Here is a 26,976-nt window from a genome sequence, read left to right as displayed (position 1 = left end):
GTTTCCAAGCCTGTCTTCTTCTGATAACATTTTATGCTGTTAAATCTGCATTTCCTGCCTCCAAGTTTTGCCTCAAGCAATCTGGTACCATTGCAAGATGACTGATCTGTCACAGGATCATGAGGAGGATATACTGTTCTTTGTGGGTAAGCCAAAAAGTTTGCAAAAATACCAAAGGGCCGTATTTGGACTGTCTTTCAAGCCAAATCCGTGAAGGCCATTGAGAAGGATATTGAGCTACTTCAAGTCTTTCAACACATTGGACTGGAATCTCAAAAAGGGAACTGGCATTTATTTATTGCTAGGTTTGGGGGTTCATTTTCATCAGGTAGTTGGAACCTCTTTCATTTACCTGTATCTTTGATATTTATTAATATTTGCCCATTTAATGGATTTCTGTGATCCCCAAAGATTGCTGCCAGGAAAAATAATCATCTGATTTCAGGTTTTTGAAAAGCTGAATAGCCTGCATTTTTGATGAAGCCATTTCCTTGCCAGTGATGGATTCATCATCAGATACAGACTTCCCAGGTGTTGTCTTGCCTTCAGAAAGTTTCTTGACTTGATGGTCTTCCTGATTAACATCCATCTTCCCACTGGGTTTTAAGCTGTGGAAGCAATAATCGCCAACCTGGCAAAGGAAAACTGGCTCAGTGCTGTCAGGGTTTAAGACCACCAGGTTACTCTCTGACAAAGGCTGCTTTCTAGGAAGATCATTTCCCTTCTGCAAGACAGGCAAACAAATCTTTCTGGGTTCTGAATGTCCATGGAAATTTACATCTACGGGGACAGCAAGATAGTCTCCAAATGTATCCAGGTGCAATTCAGGAGAAGAGGTTGGTGCTTGACCTGAAACTGAGGCCATGATGCCAGATTTCCCAGGAGAAGATTCATGGCCAGAGCAGTCACTGGGGTGCTGAGGCTCCTGTAAGTCACGAAGTAGCACCCCAGTGGTGACAAGTGGTGGATGAGTGGAGCCACTGGCTGATGGCAGTAACAGGCTCTCTGTGGTGATGTACTCCAAGGGGCACTGCTGAGGAGACATGATACAGCCAAGAGCCTTCGGAGATTTTTGCTCTTCTCTTCTCATATTTGTGCCTTTCCCACAGGCTGGTGGGGCTGGTGAGACTTCTTCCACATCATCAGGGTGCTGCTTCATTTCCTTCTGATCTGGGAGCAGGAAGGGCTGTGGAGGACCTGCTCCTGGCTGGTTTTGCCTCTGTGGAGCCTGGGGATAGACTTCCTTTGGTAGGATCATATACTGAAGGGAAACTGATTTCTCACGGAGTCCCACTGGGTCCTTTACCAGGGTCTGATGTATATCAGGCTGGGAGGACATCACAGGGCCGTACAAGTATGGACCATTGAAAGCCAAGCAACGGATTGCTGCCTGGGAAGCAGTACCTGCATCAGCACTATTTCTCCTTGAAACAGGAAAGGAATGATGAACAGCCTGACTCGAGCAGACAATTGGGGCATGCTCTGGCTCATTTAAAGCATGGTATGAGTTCTGAAGGTCCAGCACCATGGGGGAAATATCTGTCTTTTTAGCCTGCTCTTCAGGGGACTCTGTCAAAATCTTCATCTGCCTAAACGTGGGAAAGTTAAAAGTTGCTCATGAGAGTTGCTTATTGTGGTAAACATCAAATATAAGACAAGCTTAGTGGAAAACACACATAGCTACACATAGGGTTAGGGAAAAATCTTTCTTGGAGAAACAGTCTACCCCAGATAACAAAAAATTGTATCTCCTACCCAAAAGCAATTTGTGTAGTGTTTCTAGTGACAGAACATTTGATTGTATCCTGCCATGACTTAGGGAGCTCTTCAAGACTATCACCCACACTGTCACTATAATGTGCTGTTCACTCACCTGTCCACAACTTGAAGGAAGCTAGCCTGTTCCATCTTCTCTGAATGATTGCATTTGTTGAAGTCCAGCTGGCTGTTTGTTGGTCTGTCTCCAAAATGCACTTTCTGAAAACGAAAAAGCAGACATGACAAAAGAGCAGTGTCTCACTGGCAGTATAATCAAGAACCATGGACAAGGAAAACGAAAAGGAGAGCCTACAGCGTCTGACAACAGGGATACAGTTTCACTAACATGACTAGAAGATGTGTTGTGTTTTCCAGAAGACGCTTACTTCAAACCTGTATTGTCTTACCAGTGACCAAATTACAAGTGCTCAGTGAGATGAAAAGGAAAGATGCCCTTCCAGTCTTGTTATTTGTGAATAGAGAAGGACTAGTGGGAGACGTGATGGTAGGTGGCTGTCTTGGCCATGGTGATCATGAAATGACTGAGTTTAAAATTTTCAGAGTAATAAGAAAAAAAGGACAGCAGAGAGCAAAATTTAAGCTATTTGGGGAGCTACTTTAAAATCTCCCCTGGGAATCTACTTTTGAGGGCTTTTTGAGGGAGTCCACAAGCGCTAGCCAGTTTTTAAAAGCACAGAACAGGCAATTCCAGTGTGTCATAAGTCATGCAAGTGGAGCAGACAACCAGCTTGTCTGAATAGGGAATTCCTTCTGGAGATCAAGAGGAAAAAAGAAATTGTATGATCTCTGAAAGCAAGGTCAGACTACACAGGAAGATTACAGAGCTATGGTTCATATACACAGGGAGAAGACATGAAAGGCCAAAACTCAATGAGAGTTGAAGCTAGCCAGTGTTGTATCAGACAACAAGAAGGGCTTTTTTAAGTACATTACTAGGAAAAGGAGGTCTAAAGAAAACATTAGACCAATACCTGTTGTTGATGGTCACCTGATTAATACAGATGACAAAAAAGCAGGGGCATTCAATGGATTTTTTTGCCTCAGTATTTAATAATACTGGTAGACCTTTGGCTGCCCAGTGCTCTGAGTCAGAGGACCATGAGTGCAGGAACAGTGGCTTTCCATTTGTGGACACTGGAATTCTAAGGAACCGGCTGTATCAGCTGAATGTTTGTAAGTCCATGGGGTCTGATAGGATTCATCCCAGAGTACTGAAAGAGCTAGTGGATGTTACAGCAGGACCCCTCTTGATCATCTACCAAAGGTCTTGGGAGTCTGTGGTGGTCCCTGCTGCCTTGAGGCTAGATTTCTTTGTCTAGTAGTAGACGTCTTTGTCTTATGCTTGACAATAACACAGTTCTGTTGAATATGACCAGAACTTCTCCTAACAATAAGGCATAGACTAAAGAAGATTCCTGTTCATTATGGAGACAGTAAGAGTTCTTAACATTATCTGAAGACCTAAAATAGAGAGAGAAATAATGAACCCTTCAAGGTACAGTTCCTTCTTACCCCCAGGTAGCTCTGGATCAGGATACTCTTGCTGGGGTTTGGAATCTTCTCCTCCCACATTTTCTTCCTCCTTCGAGAATACAGAGTTTTCAATATTTGCTTCTCACCATTCAACCAGAACAGACTGCACTCCATACACCATACTGCTCTGCACAGCAAGGCGCTGCCAGCTCCCTGCCTGCCACCACCCAACTCTCACCCTTGCATAGATATGTACAAGGCTGCCCATTGCACACCAAGGCTCATATCTACATAGACCTCTCTCTCATGGGGGACAAGAAGCACCTCAGCCTTTATGCCACCCACATGGTTAAGACACTGCTAAATCTCCTAGACACAACACAAGCATACCTGAGAAAACACTTATAGCTGCAATAAACAGCTATTAGCAAAGTGACGATGAGAGCTGGGAGCATCACTGGGAGAACCACTGGTGGCAAAACTGAAACAGAGGAAAGAGAAAAAGTTATTCACCTGCAGAGTGGCTGCCTCCCATAATAGGTTTTTCACTCTGGTCACTCTTCATGCAGGCAGATTAGGGAAATGTAGATGGCATGTCAAGGGATAAGATCATGAGGCCTTCAAACTGTTGGGATACCCTCCAATGTGGGACACACCAAACGTGGCCTGAACAGCTTACTGTTACTTACTAATGACCAAAAGAGTTCATTATTTCCTTTACTGATACTTTTTTTTTTTTCTTAACTGACATCAGAGTAAACAATTTATACTACTACAGGTACGGTTAGATACCTCACTTCCATGATGAACAATAGGCATGTCTTCAGGCATCTTAGGTTTGCCTTACTCTGTACAGTCCCAAAGAAATGGGGTCTCAGAGATTTTCCAAGAAACAGCTTCCTCTGCTAATGGCCATAACTGATCATCAACAACGAACCAATTTCTTCCTGAGCACGCTCATCAAAATTTGCCTACTATCTTTCCAGGACAAATCATGTAAAATCATATTACTTTGTGCACAAAACCGTATGATAGCAGACATTCTGCCTCCAAGTCCAGAAACAGAAAAAATAAGTAAACATTTTATCTCCAGGAGGTTTTACTGTGTGTTTTATGCAATCTTATAGTCACTCTACAGTATAAAAGACTGATGGCTTATATTCTGTCTTCTTGTAGTCTTGGGCTCTTCAGTCACTGATAGGAGAAAGGACTACTCGAATCAGAAAACAAGGATGATCTTTTGGACAGAGTCTTTACTTGACTCTCTATGTGGAAAACTGTACTCACCTTGTACAAGGGAAGTAGGAAAGAAGCTTAGGTCATGCCTGCTCGGCTCCTTCATTTGCACTGCTGCTGTACTGCAAGGATGCAGACAGGACAGCCACCTTGTTAAGCCACCCAGATAGCTCATGGCTGGACCTAAATTTAACCCCCGCTGAGAGAATGTGGCTTTCTATAGAGGTATTTCAGCATTTACAGTCCACAAAACCTTATTGAAGCAGCCTACATGAAAAGTACCCTTCTCAGTCTTCCAGGTGAAATCCTCACTCCATTCACTCCAAGGTCCCTCATAATCCAGAGGTGTATTCACCCTTGCACGCATTTTCCCCCTATATTCTGTAGATGATGACAGCATCTGCAGGGTGAAGATGAAGGGAGGTTCATCATTGTTGATATTTAACTTCTGGAGAGTCTGGGAAGAAAAAAGAAGCACAAATGGCAAAGGTGAGAGAAACTGTCTTTCTCATTTGTCCAGTAAAGAGAAATCCAGAACTCTTGCACTTTCAAAGACTTACCTTTTCATATTGGTTATTTTCCCAGTACTCAACTTGGTATCTCTGTTTTATGAAGTCATATCTCAAGGTATGTTTTATCCACCTCAGTTCATACTCTTTGTTCTCTGTCACTGTCATTGACACATTTGCGGGCGGCAGCACCTTAACTGGAACACATGGAATGTCTCAGGGTATTTATCAACATACTGGTGAAAGCGCTCCCTTTCACCACTGTGGACAGTTTCCAGAGGCTGAAAACAATTTTGTTTCACGCAATGTAGGAAGTCTCAGCTTTTTAACACTTCTTAATGCTCTGCATCTTCATTTTCTAGTTAAATACATAAACCAATAGACCATTAAATAACTAATAAAAACTAATTTTCAACCACTGCAGGAGCATTCACAGCTTTAGTCTGTGAAAAGTAGCACCACATGCCTCCAGATACATGCAGGCAGAGATGATCCACCTGGCCAACCTCATTCAGCAGAGGAGCTGTACCCCATCCAGTGCTTCCAGAACCACTGCACAAGCCCAGAATATCTCCACTGGCTTCTTGAGAAACCACATAGTGACATGGTCCCAACAAACACTCCCACCACAGCTCCCTGTCAGCTGGGACACCCATAAAGGTCAATCACAGGGAAGCCAGCAGGGTAACAGTTGCTCACTGAGGAGCTCTGTGTCACAACCCAAATCTCTGCACAGCAGTGTCCATCACCACCACCTTCCTCAGTCACAAGTGCCACTGAGGAACTCCACACCTGCAAGCCATCTCTCACAAAGCTTTGACCTGACACAGAGTCCAGTTTCTTTCTTCATCAGTTCCAGTCTTTTCCTCTTCCAACCTGCTTCTCCTCACCACCACTGTTCTCAACCACACTTGCCCAGACAGGTATCTCTCCACGAAGACCAGCAGATGTAAGAAACAACACAGCAACTCACTGTTCTTGTAGGCTTCAATCACTTTCTCCTCTGTCTTGACTTGGACAGACACATGGTACTGGCTCTGACTGCTGGCGTTGCTAACAGGGATCTCACAGTTTTGGACCACATATGGAACATGAGGCAAAACCTTCTCATGCACAGGAGAGCACTCCTCCTCTCTGACGGAGAAAAAAAGTTTGTGCTGAAATCAGGGGGAATGGGATAGAGCAGAAAGTACATGTGAGAAGCACAGACATGCTGCCGTGGGCCAAGCACATACACTGATGTTGGAGTAGCTCTGAAGAACAAGCCAAAGAGGACAGAAGTGGTGATTGCTTTCTTCACTTCCCAGCTGCATGTCAGAGTATCTGCACCATTGAAGAGGCAGCGAAGGTTCCTGGGCTGAAGGTCACCTTCAGAGAAGATGAGAGCAAGGTATGTGACAGAGAAGGTCTGGCTTCTCAACCAGTGCTTCCACCCCTGCACAGCCCTGTTCCATCCCACGTTACCTTCAGGGGTCTCCCATGACACCTCCATGCTCCACTCGCTGTACTGCCCAGAGAAGCCACTGTCTTGCCCTGGTCTGGCTCGCACACGGGCAACATAGCTGCTCCCTGGGACAAGGTCCTTGTGGCTGAGATGGCAACGTGTGGTGTTGGAGAGCAAGAGTGAGGCAGCTTTCTATTGTTGGGGGAAAGGAAGGATATTTGGGGAGTTGGGGAATGGAATAGTGGAGGGAAGAGAGGGAAAGGGAGAAAGGAGGTGACTGCCACTCTGCACCTCCTACCAGTGCCGCTCATGTGGTGGTCCATGCACATGCTGCCGTGCAATGCTCCTTACTCCCATACTAGAGGGGCTTCAGTATGCATGCTGCCAGCATGGCACAGGAAGGGTGAGGCACAGGCAGTGCCCCAATCATGCAGAGCCCCGACCATCTTCTGAACCAGAAACACAAGTTCACAACTGATAACTGATCAGTGCAGAATTCTATGGCAATCTGACCAAGATGCTTCTCTTAAAAACTAAAGATCATGCTGACAGGTACAGAACAGAAATGCACACAGATCTAGGGAAACAATAGGGCAAAGAATAAGGACTCTTAAAAACTAAAGACCCAAACATATCCTTCTGAAAGGGGAAGCAGCTTCAAATGCATTTTACCGTTTTCTCACAACCCACAAGCTACTATTGGAATGTGATTTAATTCCATTTGGGAGGCCTTCAGGGCAAAATCAATTCCAAATCAAACCCCAAGCGCAGTGCTTTTCTGTCAGTGAAGAACAGATCTTTGCATTCAGTTCAGGACAAATGGTATTTCACTGGGTAAGTCACTTGCAAACAGAAAGAGAGCCCCTTCTGCCTGACATTAAACTACCTCTGTGGCATGTCCTCATAATGCCTGAGAATGGAAAGACCATTCATTTGCACCATTTCTACCATAGGCTCTCAACTGCCCAAACCAGCACAGCCCAGCTCCTCTGCTCTTACCTCCCAGGACTCCCAGTCCCGCTTGTAATTGACTTCATATTCCAGTGCATTGCCCAGCCCTTGGCTTCCATCAGCTGCTTTCCAGGCCAGCAAGAAGTCTCCTGATATCATTGAGCTGACCGAGAGGTTTTGAGGTGGGAGGGTCTGAACTGGGAAGGGGAGGTACAACCCATGAGAAGAGATGATAGTGAAGACAAGGACATGAAGAGGGGAAGAAAACACCTAGGTAAGCTTCCCTATTTCCGGAATATCTTATCCCTGCCACACCAAGTAGCTCCTGCTTGAGTGCCCCTTCCAGGTCCAGCTGCTCCCCAAATCTTGCCTTCTCCCGTCCCTGCCCCATCTTCTCAACATGGAATTCTTTGGCAGTTTTCACAATGGAAGTGGAATTCACTTTCTGACTGAATGGCAAAGATCCCTAATATTCATCAGGAAAATAAGAATTTGGTGTTTAATTCTTACCATTCGTGAAAAGATCAACATTTAATTCTGCTTGAAGGATCTTGTTCGGTTTGAAGCTGTAAATATCATATACTCCTATTCCAAAATTGTTTGTAGTGTTGCGACAAACCCAGTGCACATAGGAATCTGGAGTCTCATGAAAGTCATTTTCTATCTGGCGTTTGCAAAACATCTCGTTGTTCTCCCTGTGTATAGAAAAAGCGATCTATAAAGATCAAGTTGAGACCAATAGTTAATGCTAAATTAAATGCCTGAAACCAATTCCATTCCATTCTGTTATAATTTACTCATATCCTCTTCTCACTGTACCTATTAGTGCTCTTTTGCTTAACACCTTCCCGTTTCAAAGTTCTGCCGCAGAATGTTATCTTTTGGTACCAGCCTATTTTTGTTATTTTTTAGCCTAACTCCACGTAATCTTACAGGTTTTGTGTGAGGAAAATAAAAATAATGTCATGGAAATGCACCTTTTATCCGGAGTGAAACACAGTCAAGTTTCTGATGATCTTTATCTTCTTAAAGACATTCATTGTGCAGTTCCAGAAAGGCACTTAAAAAACTTTTTCCAGCCAGAATGTACTTCTGTATCCTCAGTAGTTCTGTTCTGCCAAGGGAGCTTAGGTATTCAGTAACAATCCAGCCAGAACGTTAATCATTCTTTTAGATAGCCCTTCTCCAGGCCAACAAGCATCATGAAAATTAGAAACAATATTTTAGAATAGACAGGAGGGGATAAGCTTTGTGTGCTTGCAGTAGCCTGAGCTGCTGGAGAGATGCATGGCTTCTTTTGTGCCCTCTGGAATTTTGTTTGTGCTTATGGCTTCATGCCCAGTGTATTGTATTGTTCCAGTTCAGATGAGAAACATTAAGTTGTGAATATCTAAGGCCTAATATTGTCTTCCAGGATAAGATGGAGTCTCCTAGCCAGCTATATGTCAGCAAGCGTTATTCAGCACTATTGCTATTTTTAGAAGTTGGGTATTAGCGAGGAAACCAGGGATATATTCCTGAAGTATGGGTGGGACTGACCCTACATGTGCATACCCTTTAAAAAAGAGTCAGCCCATGGGTTGTGAAGTCCTGAAGATATTTCTGTCTATTCATCAGCATCACCTGATGGTTTGGGATTTAGTCAACTATTTTTCATCAGGAGCTGACCTTGTTTAATTATTGGTCATTTTGATTTCAGCTGTGTGACTGTCCACATTTCATATCTGCTTGTCTGATTAATTCTCTTCAGTCATGTTTCCTGTGTGAGCCACACACTCCATCATGTAACAATGTTCCAGAGAATCTTTCAAAGGTCCAAGTAATTTTATATGCTTTTCATAGAGGTATTAGCTTCAAGGCCCTGTTCCAAAGACCTTCCACTGGTCTCAGATGCTTGTAGGTCTATTAATTCTCTCTTCTTTACAATAAAATCAAGAGTTCTTTCTCTTTCCTTTCCTTCCTGTATCCCTAGACTCAAATACATTTTCTTCTCAGCTTTCCTTCTTTGTCTTCCTTTCTCCCATGACTATTCCCCCCTCTCTGTCCTTCCTTATCCTCACAACCAATACTGTCTGGTCATGTGTTTCCCTTTTTATAAGGAAACAGATGTAACAGAGAGATACTGTCATAAACGGATCAGTATCTCTGGGAGGAAAAGTGATAGCACAGATGATCTTACCAGTCTTGTCTATCTCACAGACTCACAGTCTATACATGTTTCTCGGAGGTCATCAAAACCATACTCTTACTGATGCTCCTAAATGGGCAAACCAATAGGGGGAATGTGTCCCTTTTAGATTTATAAACAACACTCAGGCTTATACTTGTTCTGACACCATCTTCTCCACCCCATTAATAGCAACCTATATGCCCCACTTCGTATCTATGATCCCACACAAAATTATGGGAAAGTAACTGTAAAGGTAATTAAAATAACCTCACTAGCACACCCTATTCATTCCTCCCTTCCTAGAAGAGGACTTACGAGCAGGCACAACTTTTACTTTAACCCAGTGACAGAGAGAGGTGGCCACACTTCCTGAAAATCTGACTGTTGGTCCCCAGGATTCCAAGTTGTGACTAATTTCCCTTTGGACTTACATCCAGCACAGTACAGTTCAAGTACTTACATTAAAATATTATCCCTTTGGTAAAGAATCATACCAACAAGGGCATGAGCCTCTGAACGCTCCATCCATGTGCAGGTCACCTGTGAGTCGTAGTCATTGTAGCAGCTTAAGCTCTTCATAGGGATGCTCTCTGAGAAAGGATTCAGGCAAAAAAGATGCAGTGATTGCAAATGTAGATAGTGACATTTTCTCTGAAGGTAATATCTCTGCTGCATTATCAGATATGGCCTCTAGATGACAGAGAAGTCAACATGCACACATGAGTGTGCTCTCTCAAATAATTTTTCTTGATGAGAACTACTATCAGCTTGGTTGAGGGGCTTTTTACAGGCAAAAAAAAACATCAGAGAAGTTTGATGGTGTCTTAGCTAGCAGGCATAAGAGGGACCTTACTTTGATCTACTACTGAAAACCAGTGCAAAGTAAGTTCTGTGGCATTCCTTGCATAACCAGAAAATTGAGCACCCTACATGAAAAGGAGTGGTCTGAATGTAAGGCTAAGGCTTGGAATGCCAAGAGACCAGTCTGACCTACACTGTAATACATTTTCCCTCAGATCTCAAAGTGAAATGTCCTGCAATTGACAGTGGGACAGGCAACATAACTCCCCCAGCTACTGCAGACATCAGGTATTGGCATCTGTCTTGGAAAAAGTAGAAGTCCATGAGGCACACCTGACAATACTTCTATTCTGATATCTTTAGGATGGGTACTGGAAAAGAAAGGGAAGGGAAGGGAAGGAAAGGGAAGGGAAAGGAGAAAGAACAAGAGAAAGAAAGAAAAAGAGAAAGAGTGAAAGAAAGAGAAAAAGAAAGAGAAAAGAGAAAAGGAGAAGCATCTCTCATTGTGTCAGAAGAGGAAAGACATTAAACTCAGAAACACAGGCAATGAGTGTGGCATATGGTTTCCTTATCTGTCAGAAATTCCACAAGAAGAAAATCAGGTCATCTGGGTGCTGCTGTTGGTAGCCCACCTGCATCCCAACCCTTGTCTTGTGTCTGTCCACTTGTCTCTACTCCTGTATATCACCATCTGAATCATATAGCCCCTCATTTTCCAGTGTTTCCACTATCTTCTTCCTTCCTAGTTACTTGTTAGCCAGTCAACTTGTTCATCTCATCTATTAGTCTGGTATTTCACATGTCCATACCACCAATATACAACTGACTTGTCTGCACATGCATCTGCTACCCCCGGGTTTTAATTAAGATGTCTGTTCTACAGCATAGAAGATGGTGGTAGAAGGAAGCAGAAAAGCAAGCAGAAAATGTTTTAAAGAAGAAGAGAGATACAAAAAGAAAGGCAATAATGGGTGGATAAAAGAGAATATAAATTTGAAACTCACCTCGAGTGTCTTGGACACTGAAGACCAAATACAGATTAAGGAGAAGGATGAAAATCTCTTTCATGTTCATACTGTCCTTCGTGTACAAGCTTGATCCTAATTCAGAATATAATAATTTGCATTGCCCGCTGGTTACTCTCTTGCTCTGCTTATGGTGGAGTTTCTTGTTTTCATTTCACATAAACAGAAGTAAAACTGAATTAGGGAACTTTTTTAGGCTTCATGTTGGAGTGACATTCAGAAAGAACTTCTACCAAGTATTTATTGTAGGACAAAATCCATCTTCTCCTATGGCATGACCTTGCAGTACAAGCAAAGAATGAAGAAGTAAATGCACATTTTCAAGGAAGTACAGGGATTCTTTTAGCTGAGTAGCAACAAGAAACAATCCTGGAGAGAACTCAGCCTTCAAATTGATTCATCCTGCTGCTCTTCATGCCTAAAGCCTTCCCAGTGAACAGCAATGGTGTTCTGGTATTTTACCTTTCCTTAATAATCTGATTCCCAACCACATAGCTCTTGGGAAGTATAAGGGTTGAGTTTCCATATTCATTCACTTTCAGATTTCTCTTCAACATGCTAATTTTCCAATTGCTCCCCAAACAAGTTGCAATTTGTAGAAATAATATCAGGGTAGGCTGAGTGGTTCAGAGACCATGGGCCACAACATTCCATACTGGAATTTCAAGTCCTTTTGGCCATCTCTCAAAAGTGTAACAAACCCACTTACTCAAGTATGTTACGGAGCTGAGACTCTTTTCTGCTTTAGGGGAGCATGGAAAAAACTCCTTTTAAATTCCTATTGACTTCCACATTCCTGAATGCCTCTTCCTTACACTAGAACAGCTGTCTGAGCCCTTGAATACTCATTACAGCTAAGAAATCCTGTAATGACTCACAAACCCTTGTATGACAGCAGAGTCTCTGCCATTTTGCTTTACCCAGAGAGGAAGCAGCATCCTTACCTGGATCCAGAGGTCTCTGTGAGGCAGGTGATTCAACCTGGCAGGTGACTCTTCTTGTCCAGCCTCCCCCCGCAGCATCAGAATCCTCTGATGCAAAAACCAGGGAAACCACAGCTCTCTAGAGCTGGAGACAGAAGGTATACACCGACCACAGGCTTTTCTTGGCAAGGAGGTCTTCGAAATAACTGTTACCTCTTCTGTGCACCTCAGATGTCACTTTTACAGAAGCAGACCACACCCTTTCAAGGAAAGCCTGTGTAATTGCCTGTGAAATAGGAAGTCTGTACTTCCTATTTTATAGCCCCCAAAGCACTACTTAGATGGAGCTGTTTAACTGGGAAGGGAGGGGAAGGAAGTTTGTCATTGCCCATCTGTATGTTGACAATTACCAGATCATGGAACTAATCTATTTTAAGATAAAAAAGAGGACTGACTGCAGCAGAAGTGACAAAGACTAAGAAAGATTTCTCTGCTTCTTGCTCTGGTGCTGTTTCTTGCTTTAATCTAGGCCAGACAATCTTCAAGGCAGGGGTCATTCTGAACTTTATGTTTATTTGTACGTATATGGAGGTGTGTGAATTACCTTTATCTCTGCAACCCTTTAATTTGACTAATATTTTTAAAGTATGTTTTACCTATTTCAACAACAATTAATAGTAAATGATAAGTATTATAGTATATAGGTGAAAAAAAATAAAACTGGTGAGAAGAGTTGATCTGAAGTTGTCCAACATCCAAGGCAGCCACACAGTTTTAAATCCGGCTTTATTAGAGTATCTGAGAAAATTAGATGTCATTGGGACTATCAGGAGACATGAATATAAAAACTGCAGATGAGGAGAATATGCAACTTCACAAGATGGGCAGAATTTACTTTGCATTGCAGTATAAAGGCAGAAAGGAATTCTTCTGCTCTGATTTTCATAGGCCAGTAAGTTTACATATGATGTCCCCCCACCCTTAGAAAAGAGGTTTCTTGTTTCCCTTCCTTTCCTTCCTCACTCAAGCAGCTCCTCCATCTTCAAACAGACTTGCTGAGTTGCAGGTTACATCACAGGATCTAGCTGTCAGTGAAAGTCTTCAGATGTTATTGGATCTGTTGAACCCCATTAATCCTGCATACCAGCAGCTTTTCAGGCCATGCATGCCAATTAGGTTACAAACTTACAATGCATTATACTCTTCTGTATCACAAGATGCAACAGGACTGACATTATCATTGTGTATGGCTTCCTCTCCTTCGAAACAGCATTGTTACAATGCCTTTCAAGTGGGAATTTACACTTTGTAGCATTTTAGTAAAACAATGTCAAATATAACCTTCCATCATCGGAAAGAAGGAAGACATTAATCTGTGTCTCTTCTGAACATGTGTTATCTAACTCTGAAATTTAATATGCACGGATTCTTCAGGTGGAACCTTTCTACCTGGAAAGCAGATGTGGCCTGTAGCACATCTTACAACTCTCTGGAGAGTGCATTTTCTTATACAAGCCTATACAGGATTGGCACACTGCTAGAACCAAGCGCTTAATGAAGTGTCAAGTAAGAAATGATTTATGGTACCCAGTATAATAAATGATACGCTTATCTTTAAATATAAACTCTTTCCTTTATTTCCAATACACTTACATGCATAAATGCAGGGCTACTAAGAATATTGAAGCTTACGTATATAAATAAGTTTATGTATGTACACCAGGAAGCAAAGACAATCTTAAAGGATAAGTCACCTTAAATGCTTTCGTCGTTGTTGAAGATGTTACTTGATAAAGTTACAGGTAACATCTATGGAGTGAAAACATTATTTTGCCAGTGCTGGGAGGGACATGTCAGTTATTCATGCATCGTTAGTTACCCATTTTTTAGTACCTTCAGATACTTGTTAATCTTTGCTTTCATCTGTACAAATTTTAGCAGGAGGCGAAGGACAAAGATTTTTTTTTTTTTAATGAGGAATTGTAGCTTAATGCCACAGATGCTAACAGTCAAATCCAAAGCATGGTGTTTGAAAACTCTTTTAACTAATTTTTTACTGATTGTATTTATGCTTTGTGGCATCTTTTTAACACCAGAACTGCATGGTCGTTTTAAAATACAGTGTTTTGCATATCATACAATTTATGTAAAGCATACATAACTTGGAATTCTTATGAACAGTAGCAAATTTGTTCAAGAAGAAAATACTGTAATTGTATGACCCTTAAAGAAATACATAGAGAGATAGATAATTTCAATAATGAACTCCTCCTTAAAGAAAGATGAATTGGCAACTTTCAAACTCTTATTCAGAATTATCTCACTCTCAAGCAAAAAAAAAAAACAAACTAAAAAAAAAGAAAAAACAACCAAAAAAAAGGGCAAATTATTTCTTTCCCCCTCAAAAAATCCTTTTTTAATAGCAACTGCTAAAATATATTCATAGGTAACTTTATTTGTTGAAGAATCTGATACAGTAATTTCTTGTTAGTTCTATTTTGCAATGAGGTGTCAGAAAGCAGAAGGTAGGAGAGAATAACTTGTTATTCGAATAGGCATCACACAGATTTCCTCAGAATGCAGAAATAAGTAGTCTGTACAATTACAGAAAGGTCTATGAGGAACACCATAGGTATACTAGGTTTGAGTCACAGAATTCAAAATACTGGTCAGTGGGAAGAAGAAAGCAAAGGCAGGCTGCAATTTCTTCACTGAAATATGAAAAAGTTTTCTTGATGCTTTCAGAACTATCTGTGAATACCCGCTCAGGCTCCCACGTGACAGAAATAATTACACGTTCATAAGCACTGGCACACAAACCTTCATACCAGCAAGTGAAGAGAAAGTTATGGCAGGCTAGAAAAAAGCTTATGAAGACATTCTGGACAAATCATCAGCTCTGTGAGTGAGAATAGAGATCAGAGCACATCTTGGGACTCAAGACGCTAAACTTCCATTGCAGCCTAACACTCACTTGCTTTGTGAATACGGCCAGTGATTTTATGCCTCTATTCCTCACTTTCTCTTGTCTTTATGTAGCTGTCTCTACTACAGAGGAGTCCTAAAAAGCTGAAGAAGCTAAGTAAGTACAGATTTTATATTGAAAGGTAATATATTACTAAAAATTGCTCTTTTCATGATCCCTTCAAAGGCTTGTTAAAGGAAACTGTCTGCAGAAGGACTGAACAGCTACCTGCTGGAACATCTCTGTACAGCACTTACGTTGCTCTTACTATATGAGTAGCACTTATTTCTGGACTAGTGTTGTAAACACCCCAGTCGTCTTTGTGAGAGATGTGCAACTTCCAAGGGAAGAAATGCTTCTCAGAGGGCCTGCTCCTGCTTTGAGACACCATAAGTTCAATATCCTGATCGGAGAGCAACCGAATCAGATCACCCTCAAGGTCCCGGTAATTCAAAACAATGTCATCTCGGTCAAACTCTTGCCTGGTAGAAAAGAAATTGATTGATTCCCAGAAATCAAGGAATTCCTGGGAAGTGCTTCATGATGAACAATATACTGGCAATCTAATTCATTCTGCTAAAAGCCACACAAAGCCTTGGGTGTCATGCTATTCTGGGTACAGCTAGTACTAGAAATCATACAGCCACATTCATGCCATATGGTGTTTAAACTAAGAAATCTGTCAGAACCAAGAGCCATTTCCAGTAACACCACATGCATGGTACAATTAATCTGTGAGTTTGACAGAACTCCCGTACATAAGAGTTGACTATAGTTACTAACTACTTTTCCCTACTTATGGTTGCTTTTTTTGAGGGGAGGGCAGGTTAGGGAATGGAAGAATATTAGTATTGTTATTCCATTACTAATATTTGATGTTTTAATGTTTTGATGTTCAACAATAGATTGACCTAGTTTAACTCTAGTTTATCAAGTGTTAGAGGTAGTGTCCTGCATCCTGAAGAAGTATATTAAACACAAGGTTCTTGCATGGGGGTATGGCTCTGATATTGGAACAAGAAATGGAAACTTCTACCTAGCATAATAGAGTTAGAAGTGTGTGGCATTCCATACATACTGACAACCCCAAAGCAGACTAGTGTCTGCAGAGACGGCCCTGGGCCAGGTCGAAGTACAACTTCTTTAGGACGCTTCACACCCAAAACATGGTGATGACTAAGTAGAATGTGGAAAATCTAGGATTGGAAGGAACTTCATAATTGTTCAAATGATATTAAATATACAACTAACTGCTTGCATTGTACCTCATCAATTCCATGAGATCTTTGAATGACGGAATGCTGCTCAGATCTTCTTCCACTGAGATATCCCTGTAACAAGACCAAATCTAATAATTACATATCATGAAAAGAGAATTGATGTCATTTCTTCAGCAGTAAACTGGAAAACTATCTTCTTACTACCTGATAATGCTCACAGTCTCATCATGGAAATAACAGCGAACTTTATTAACTGTGTCTTCCTGCTGCGGTAGATCTTTTATGATCTTCACAAAAGCACGGGGGAAAATCCCAGTGGCAGCACCAGCTGTTCCCTGGAATGATAGGTAGTGTTAGAATGAAGAAAACCATGCCGTTTTGGACACATACAATAAATTTTGGAATTCAATTAATTTCCATGGAAACAACAGTAAGATTTTTTCCTACTATAATCAAGAAAAGAAAAGGCTATGGAAGTGACCTGATGGCATCCCTACAAAAAGATTATACAATTGTTTAGTTAAATAGAAGGTGGGGGAGTGAAACAGTATGTAAAAAATTGAAGTCAGATGGTTACCAAGGAAGGCTGTGGTATTCAAGCAAGCAGAGATACCATATCAGCAAACACACAGTATGTTCTCATCATTCTTTTTCGGAACACTGTTGCATTGCCCAAGTTCTCTATAATCAGGCTGATGTGCGTTGTGGTATGAAGCATGAAGTATACTGCAACTCACCCTCAGGCAAGAAACCAATTAATCACTGAAATGGAGTTTCCATCTCCTTTCTGTGGCCTTTTTGTGTTCTAATCACTTCCAAAGAATTTAAAAACATTCCAGCAGAAGTAAATGCAAATGAAAACTGAAATCTAGAGGGCAAAAAATTTGTAAGCTAAATACAATCAAGGAAGGAAACAATTTCAAATTTGGAGTCAAGGATTTATTCTTAACAATAAGACCTGATTATGATACAGTTTCTCCTTGAGAGGAAAAGACAGGATCCAAGGACTAGGGGAGCCCTTTCTACTCATATATTTCAAGGTATACTGATAATACAGTGCCGCTACTGCAGTCTTACCTCCAACCAGTCTTTGTTTACTCTGCTGAGTAGGTAGATCAAGTCTCCCTTCTTGAAGCTGAGTTCCAGCTTACTGGTTCCAGAAAAATCAAACAGTGCCTATGGAAAGTAGTAATACTGGAATTATTAATTCACAGAATTACAGAACTGAATCATTCTTTCTGTTCTGTTCTTGAGGTGAGAGCATAAAGCAGCACGATAGTATGCACTTTGTCATCACAGATGTATTTCTGAGGTAAGGTCATATATATGTATGACCGTAGCCTGCAGTTCTCACAACTTCTACTCAACACACACAAAAATGCTTTGAAGAAGTAATGAAAGCATTAGGATAAACATGGCTCTGAGAGATCTACATGCTACCATTCATAAAGTGGCAGGACACTGAGCAGCCGAATTAAAAACACTTAAGAGCAAGTAAATCAACATAGCTGAAGACAACTGACAAAAGAGCAAGTCAACATAGGTGAAGACAACTGAAACTTGAAAATGGGAAATCCTGAGAGTTGAAAACGTATATATTATTTCTGGTTGCAGTTTTACAGCTTTCAGATTTGCTGCCAAATATCACAAAAAAAATTTGCAGAACTGTTGTGGTGGTGTGTCCTAATTTAAGAGTAACTAAGTGTTGGTTTTACATCTAGCTTTCAGGTCTGTATGCTGAACTGAGAGATTTGGGGGAGGCTGCAAAGCTGACTTGCAGTTAACATGGCACTTAGGTGCCCCCTTTAGGGAAAAAAAGAAAAAAAATAGGAGGTAAGCACGTGCTACCAACCTAACAAGCTGCTCTTGAATAATGCTGAGTTATGAAAAATGTACATCTCCCCCATTGTCCTTAGAGAGCATAGTAGCCATTTAAATGCTCTTAGAGGAGCAAAAATGAAAAAGTGGTCTTTATTCTGTGTCGAGATGTTTCTTTTGAGCTTGTTACTGCCAAGAGTTCTAATAAAAAAAGACAATGGCTATTGTTGTGCCAGTAGTTCATATGTCTACTTAATAGCTCTTTCAAAAGCCTTTTTTCATCTATTGAAAAGTTTTGGTAGGCATACTCAGTATTAATAAACTAACCACTCAAACCTAAGATATCTGACTGATCCAAGACCTGCCATATTCAGTGTAAAAAACAAACCCAACAACTCTCAAACCACTTGCTTGGGTGTTTTTTAATCTTACATGACAAAGCCACCTGTTACAGGAAGCAAGACTATGCTCAGATAAGTACTGGTTACAAAGCAGTTCCAGGGGCTTAATATCATGACAATATGCAGCAAAACACAGGGGTATAGGCATTTTTCAGTAGAACATTTATGTTACAGAAAATACTAAGATGCTTCACCTGCAGAGCTTTTAAACACATGCTGGAGACAATGAGACGATGGAGCCTGTGCTTGGTTTAGATTTAATTTATGGGTATCAGTATTTACAAGTGGACCACTTGGCAGTAAGCTCTACGTGTCTCTCAGTTTTGAACCTCTTGTCATTCTGACTTCACAATGGACCTTCTTACTCCTAGGTAAGGAGGAACAGAACACTTCTTTCCATGCTTTGTTTCACTCCCTGTTGTTAAAATCAATTGCTTTCCTGTGTTGCTTTCACTTTCCCTTCTTTCCCCAGGCTCTAATTAGAAAAGGGAACTTGATCGATGAGACACCAAAGTAAAACAGAGTTTAATCTCCCATCCTATGGCAGATTGTGCAGAGTACTCACCTCAGCCCGTGGAGCTGCCATGCGGTCAAAAATAGGCACTTGAGGTGAAATGCTTTTACTGCAAAGAAAGGAGACAACAGGGAGGTAAATACACCTTTCTAGTCATCAAAAATACTGCATGGCCAGTAGTGCAGCGTCTGCATTTTCATTATTTAAGAGGCAGGCAAGCCATAGATCACTGGAGAAACTGCACGAGAATCTGTGTGCAGCACTGAAGTAAATAAATATGGATGCAACAACCTTGCCCTAGTTCTCTCAGTTTCAGTGCAGAGCAACAGCAATCTGATGATGTCTGCTGCTGAGAACAGATGGAATTTTCAATACAGTCAGTATCCTGGACCTCTCTTCTACAGCACTGCTCAGCCCCCTTACTGTGCCTTCTGGGCATCCCTGTTTCTAGCATTTACGACATTCGGTTCAAACTCTGCCATCATGCAAACATCCAGGAATGCATACACTCATGAAGTTTTTGCCCTGAGGTAAGCATAAAGGAAGCTGGTCCATCTTAGCTATGTTAAAAGGAAAATTAATTTGACTGAAGGGTAATGGAGTATGATGTCTACTTAGCAGTTCTCCAAAGGGGTGTAAATGCTGCTATGTAGGACAGGCCCCTGTTTAGACAAAGGACAAGAACAAATCAAGCATTCTGTTTCATTTAGTGTCTGAACCAGTTCTCACTGAATTCAGTGTTAAAATTCACATTGACTTCAGTGGTGCAAGCCTATGTTCATTGTCCTGGGTTCAGCTTGGCCTGTATATTCTGTACATTATGATAGATATTACCAGTAAAGAATTAGTAACAGATAGAGCTGAGCAGCACTGTTTTACAAGCAAGCTATACACTCATTTTGGAATTTTCCTTTACTGCAAAGTACTGCATCCACTTCAAATATTGTAGGTTACTGAAAACAAGAAATACCTTGTGTTCATTCTAACACAAAGATCCCCATATTAGAATTTCATGGATTCACTTGGGAAACCGAGTGGTGACCCTTATCTCTCTCCTTCTGGGCAGCATCTCTTACATCAAGCAATGCTGAAAAAACACGTCAATCACTTCACTTACATTCGGCGTGTCCGTGGGCGAAGCCGCCTCAGTCTGTGAGGCACCTGTTCACTATCAAAGGTTGAGTGGTAGAAGAACAGCCGTACCTCTTCATCCATCAACACCCAAACGGGTAGGCAGAGTAGGTTCTGTGCCAAGAGCAAGTAGGAAGCAGAGTGTAACAGTGGGGGAGACCAATTCTCTATTCACTTACATGTAACAAATATGCCTCTCTGACCTACAGGATCATGAAGGATATTAACTACTGCCAGAAATCTCCCTCCTCTCCCTTCTCACACAGCAGAATGTGGCTGAACTGCTGACAGTTTCTCCTGTTTACTCCTGGAGTCGGCCAATCTATTGCTTCACTCTTTTTGTGCTTGATTTACTGTGGAAGGAGTAAATTGCTCTTATGTTTCCTTCAGAACATGAATGACTGTGGAAAGAAAGCAAGTACTGGAAGTCTTGACCAGTGCTTAAGACTTCTACTGATTTAAAGTCAGGTCTTAACCTGCACACAAAGAATTTCTCTGCTTGATGTTACTGGCTGTGTCTTCACTGTAGATCAGGTACACCTGGTAGCCCAAGCCACTCTCTGAGTCCCTTAGGTGCACATACCAACTCCACATTCACACAATACCTGCAGACTCACCATTTGCTCCTACATCCTTGGGTTTTGGCTTGGTTTTTTTTGTTTTGGGTGGTTTTTGTTTCTTTCTTTGTTTGGGCAGGGGCGAGGGTTGTAAGGATGCCTACCTATATATGAAGGCAAGGAGCAAGCCTTTATAAACTGCATAATCCAACAGATCCTGCAATCTGAATATTCTAGGGAATAGGACTGAAAGTTTTCCTGCAGTGTCGATGCTGTGTCTTCAGGGAAAAAGATGCAGAGAGAAGCAGACACCTAGGACTAGCACAGTACTATCTCTTAGCTGATTTCAGGGGGTAAGTATCTGCAGCACTCAGTGAAATCTCTACCTTAAGATTAACTTTTACCTTCATGTAGGCATTTAAGATAGGAATCCTGTTCTCAGCAATTTCCTTTTTGGCCCCAACATAAACTTTTCCTGGAAAATATAAAATCTGTGACAGTTACTGAATTAAAAAAAAAACAACAACAACAACAAAAAAAAAAACAAACAAAAACACAACAACAAACCCAAAACCTCAAGCAATCCGGAGAAAGTAGAATCTCCAGGAAAATACGTATTTTCTAAAGGATTTTAGGTTTCTAAATGAATTTTACTACAAGTGGAGGGACCGCAAATGGAGCTTGACTTCTCCAGCATTCACAGCTGGGAACTAGTTCATTGTCACAACTACTTCCCTACAGTGTACTCCTTTTTAGAACAGCCTGGAGCTGATGAAGCTGCTAATCATGCACAGATTTGGTGCTGACAGCTTACCTGGCAGTATGGGAAGTGTGCAGGTAAAAGGGCTATTTTTGTTCTCTGCCCCATACTTCTCCTCCAGTTTGGTGTGTAGGGCATAGAACTGACGATAGCGTCGGAAGATCAGGTATCTGCCACCACCTTTAACCTTTACTTCAATGACAAACAGCTGAAACAGAGAATGGGTATTCAGGCTAATGTTCACAGTTGTAACTACTTAGCAAATTAAAGTAAGACATACAATAGGAACATAAGATCAGTGCTCCAGTAGTGGAAATATTGTCTCAGAGGCAGAATGCAAAGCAAGCCATTGGTTGAGTATCTGCAGACTCAAGCACTAGCAAATAACAAATTAGCACCAGTGTGGTATATGTGAGCGTTCCTATGGATCACATCCCTGTGGCTGTTTTCTGTTACATAACCTTAAAAGGAAACCTGAAATGACTAGATGCTGCTTTACACTTACACACCTTCCCTCACTGACAAACAAAACACATTAGGGAGGTAAATACAAATATTTTACAGCAGGATGCTTTGGACATCTAACTCTATAGGCAGACATCTGAATGAATTGATTTTCAGAGAAGAAAGCATTCATACTTCATCTTGACTTTAAAGTACACTATTTCAGAAAATATGGCCCAACCTCCTCCAACCACTGTCTTATTTCTTATCTCTTGCCAAAATTGCTTTGCTCTTAAAAAAGCCCATGATTTCCATACACTGACCTCTGAGTCACATTGCAGCCAGATCCTTCAGAAAACATAAAGACAGAGCAACCAAGCATCACTATATTCCAGAGTAAAACATGCATACTGCAGTGAGAAGGTTTTATGAGCAATGTCTCCAGCAAAAGCAGCGTACCCTGCAGAAGTCATACTAAGCTGGTCTTATCCAAAACCCCTCTTTAGAAAATCTCGCAGTGCTTTTCCCTACTATTCCCCTCCTGTGTGCTTTTTTATGACTTACTAATACGCCACCTTCTCTAGCAATGGAAGCATCCTAACTTACCAGTACCATAGAATAATGAAAAAAGACCTTGCCCTTCTAACCTCTTTGAATCCCACTATCTTCTCCACAAGTACAGCACTCCAACAGGAAATAAATCATAAATTAGGTAAGAATTAAGAAAACAAGAAATGTTAGAGGATACCCCCGTCTCATTTCATCCTGACAATAAATTTTTAGACTAAATCCGTAATAGGAAACCTCCATGCCAGAAAAAAAGAAGCTCTAAGAAGTTCTCTGAATGCAACTATTCGTGCCAAGAAGCAACTACACCAAATTAACTGCATTTTGCTTCCCCCAACCAAACCAGACACAGATGAGGGCATATACAAACAGAATAAATCTCCCTTCTTACATAATAATTAGAAAAGCCTTTCTTCTCTTCAATATCTGCAATGTTAGCTGAAACAGGTACATCATCTGGAAGCTGGTCAAAATCACTGTGAAGCAAGAGCAAAATATTCAGGTTACTCATACTGGCATTAGCCTCTGGAGGTCTCTATGCCATACAGAACAAAGATAGAATAAAATCATAGAATCACAGAATCATAGAATAGAATCATAGAATAGTCAGGGTTGAAAGGACCTTAAGATCATCTAGTTCCAACCCCCCTGCCATGGGCAGGGACACCTCACCCTGGACCATGTTGCCCAAGGCTCAACCTAGCCTGAACACTACCAGGGATGGAGCATGTACCACTTCTCTGGGCAACCCGTTCCAGTGCCTCACCACCCTCACAGTGAAGAACTTCTTCCTTTTATCTAACCTAAACTTCCCCTGTTTAACTTTGAACTCATTGCCCCTTGTTCTATCACTACAGTCCCTGATGAAGAGTCCGCTGCTATAAGGCAACATCACATTGTCTCGTGTCAAACCCAAGAAGTTAGAAACCCATAGTGTCATTCTCTTCCTGTGGAGGTCTGATCTTGACATGTCAGTTTCTGTACATTCAGCAGAAGTCACAGAACCACAGAATGGTTTGGGTTGGAAGGGACATTAAAGATCATCTAGTTCCAACCCCCTGTCATGGGGAGGGACAACTTCCACTAGACCATGTTGCTCACAGCCCCACCCAAACTTCAGGTTGTCCAGTGGCCACTGTGAAGATTCATCAAGCACGAAAAGCATCCCTATTGTTCCTAGGCTTGCTGGAGTAGCAGGACTACAAAAGAAGTATTAGAGCCAGTAAGATTTTCCTGAGAAATGTGATCAGCTGTGGATGCATTCTTAATCATTCCTATAACATCTAGTAGACTTAGAATAATAACTCTGCAGCAGTATCTCTTATTCTACAGAGACGATTATATCCATGATTTATACTGTTATTATTACTGCAGGAAATATGAAACAGTTCTGAGAAAAGAGCTTGTTGTGCTAGGTGCTGTAGAAACTGACAGCACAAAGTTAATTCCTAAAAACCTTATACTCTGTGTGTAAGATACATGCAACATATACATACAAGAAACAACAGAAGGATAGCACAAACAGAAAAAAAACCAAAGAAACAGAGACATAGTATTGTTCTATATCATAACTAATGTTGCCTGCATCAACTGTCAAAATGTCAAGTTTTCTTTCAAACATCCCAGCAAAGTAGACTCTTAAAGAGGCTTTGAAAAAAGAACAGGTAGCCTAGCAAATATTTACAGGGGGACTTCCCAGTCACAACAGATAACCTGAAGCAAGCACAAAGATACTTGTTTGAAAATGTCAAAAATGTGTGAAAGAACACATGATAGGTTAGAATAAGCTTTGCAAATTCTAGAAAGTATTGGATTTGAAGCAGTTCCCTGCAGGAACACCTAAGAGCAGCCATACGACCACACTTTCATGTTTCTTGTCCATATTGTCCACACAACAAAACAGCATGGATTTTCCTCTGGGACCTTCCCCTTGGTACAATATTTTTGACAAATAGAAAACAAATTCACCTCTGTTTCAACCTTAAAACTCAATGTTGTTAGAGTGGTTTTTGTATTGACACTTAAATAAAAAGGATTAAGAACAAGGACAAAAGATAATAAATGAGGTAGAGAGAAAGAGAAATTTTTAAAAGGGTCATCTAAAAAATGCCAAGTTGACATAAAGTTAAATATTCTGATAATACAAAAAATATGGCGGTTGGCTCGGTTTATTCTGCTAGGAGAATATCCCAAGCAGGGGCTTCCACACTGTGCAGCCTGTCTGGAAGGCTGAGGTAATGATGCAAAGTCTTGCAGTAGTTTGCTGTACGGGCAAAATGACATGAATTGGCACCACCCACAACACCATAAATACTACCACTTACTGTGAAGAGGGATGTGGTTATGGAGATCAAGAGATATAATTAGTCATATCACAAACATTTATATCACAAACCCCAGTAAAAGAGAAACTGTTTACAGCTATAAAGAGGACAATGACCCACTACTATCCTATATGGTGAATATTCCCCGTGAAAAGAAAGTCAATTCCAACTTGAGAAAATGTCTGCTCTACACTGAACAGACTAAGAGTGTGGAAGCTACGATAACAAGAAGTCTTTTAGAAGTGTCAAAGGAACTTGCATACAAATTAAATGAACAGATCGTAGCTGTTACATGGAGGCTTGTGGGGAGGCGGAAGGACGGAGAGACATATTACCTCTTCTCTCTCAGTTGTCGGGGAAGAGACATGGTTTTCAGCTTCTTAAATCCAGATGGCTAAGCCCTGTTCCTCCACTTCCTCAGCAGTTCTTGGTTTAACAGGATGAACACAGTCAAAGAAAATCTCCTTTTGTGAATCAGGCCACTGCAAGGCCTTAGAGATCTTTTATTAAAGTTTCAGTGTCAGACGATTTCTTACGTACTTCCCCACCCCTACGAGATTGAGGAAGTACGAGAGAAAAAACAGTTACAAAGACTGTTCTGTGATGCCTGTCATGTATCGAAACTGCCACGGTTGGGAAACCAAAAGCCCAACAAAAAGCAGAAACTATGAGCCACATATTCCATTGTCCACTTCTTCACCAAAACATTTGCCTCTATGGAAAGCCAATATGAGTGGGCTCAACCAATTCTGTTTTACCCCAGCTAAAATGTACCCATATACACCTCTACCCTAATATTTGCAAACTGGGATGAATGCTTCTGGTTTAATGATGGACTTGGCAGTCCTGGGATAAAGGTTGGACTTGATGATCTTAAAGGTCTTTTCCAACCTAGTTGAGCCTATGATTCTATGATCCCTTCTTAAGGCTATGTGATTCCTGAGAATCCTCTTTTCCATGGACCAAGAGCCAGGAGGTGGAGCTAAAGAATAAATTTTCAAGCAGGAGCAGAAAGGAAATGCAACCTTGTCAAACACATAGGTACCAGGGTATCAGGCACAGGAGATTAGGAAATGAACTTTGAAGGATGGATCAATGCAAGTAAGACATGAGTCCTTGAAAGAGCAGTCATCTTTCCAGCTTTATGTGCTCTAAACAATTCACATTCCACCTACAAAGACAGAGTAATGGCTCGCCCAAAGACAATCCTGACTGCCCTGCTTTGTACACAAAGGGCAGTGATACAGCATTTGTATAACATCAGCTGACAGTCTTTCAAGAAGAAAATAAAAGGAAGACAGTGATGACAAACCATCATCTCCTTGCACTGCAGACAGGTTGCAGCATAGCCTATCTGCCTTAGTCAAAATCTGTTAATGGAGTACCTTTGTCTCTCCATTTCAGTATTTAACCCTCTTTCATTTTCATGTTCAATACATATTTGGTTCCCTCACTGCCTTCTGCTGTCTAGTGCAAAAATTCTCATCTGAATGGAGCAGAAGCTAACTAGCATCCTTCAAAATAAAACTCTATTTACAACTGTAATCCTCACCCTTGAGGGTAGGCTGCATTTCGCTGCATTTTAATGAAGTAAATTCTTCACCCATGTCTTTCCTGTGTATAACGGAAGGCACCATCATAGAATTTGAGAGGGGATATAGAGTCTTTTGATCAGAAGGGAAAAGGAGAAGCTTCTGAACTTTATTTTCTGAGTGATCTGCTACTCTGTGCTGCCCACACAGTCTTAACAGTGGAGTTTTAAGTGGATGTATTGGATGTATTTCCCCAGACCTTCTCACTCTGCTGTGCATTCCATGTTCTTGATTAGGCCTGCTAAATGTGCAGTCCTCATGTGACCTAAAGTCAGCTCATTATTCTTTCCTTTGCACTGAGAGAGACAATAAACAAGTTTTCCAATGCAATCCTCTCACTTTCTCCTAACATTCAGAAGGTAATAGGAGCAG

The 26,976-nt window shown here is 41.2% G+C and overlaps 2 protein-coding genes across 2 annotated transcripts; both read right to left on the bottom strand.

The window, feature by feature from the left end:
• Positions 1-385: 385 nt before the first annotated feature.
• Positions 386-11,449, bottom strand: CSF2RB (colony stimulating factor 2 receptor, beta, low-affinity (granulocyte-macrophage)). Its single transcript, XM_010016684.1, has 13 exons — positions 11,368-11,449; positions 10,023-10,152; positions 7,903-8,087; positions 7,441-7,589; positions 6,462-6,633; positions 6,233-6,365; positions 5,971-6,131; positions 5,049-5,194; positions 4,771-4,945; positions 3,643-3,733; positions 3,292-3,361; positions 1,874-1,977; positions 386-1,589 (listed from the first exon to the last, which is right to left on the bottom strand). The coding sequence occupies exons 1-13, from the start codon at positions 11,435-11,437 to the stop codon at positions 386-388; spliced, it is 2,790 nt and encodes a 929-aa protein (XP_010014986.1). The 5' UTR covers positions 11,438-11,449.
• A 4,080-nt stretch (positions 11,450-15,529) lies between these two features.
• Positions 15,530-25,558, bottom strand: NCF4 (neutrophil cytosolic factor 4, 40kDa). The gene is made up of 10 exons (XM_010016683.1): positions 25,348-25,558; positions 23,080-23,164; positions 21,732-21,885; positions 21,322-21,392; positions 20,347-20,474; positions 19,281-19,338; positions 17,574-17,672; positions 16,701-16,831; positions 16,542-16,607; positions 15,530-15,758 (listed from the first exon to the last, which is right to left on the bottom strand). Exons 1-10 carry the CDS (start codon positions 25,377-25,379, stop codon positions 15,530-15,532), a joined length of 1,053 nt encoding a protein of 350 aa, XP_010014985.1. The 5' UTR covers positions 25,380-25,558.
• Between the last annotated feature and the right edge of the window lie 1,418 nt (positions 25,559-26,976).

The sequence above is a fragment of the Nestor notabilis genome, unplaced genomic scaffold (genome assembly GCF_000696875.1).
Source record: "Nestor notabilis isolate BGI_N333 unplaced genomic scaffold, ASM69687v1 scaffold1436, whole genome shotgun sequence".
NCBI classification, from domain to species: Eukaryota; Metazoa; Chordata; class Aves; order Psittaciformes; family Psittacidae; genus Nestor; species Nestor notabilis.
Note: the sequence above shows the minus strand (reverse complement) of the source record. Positions and strands in the feature narration are given on the sequence as shown.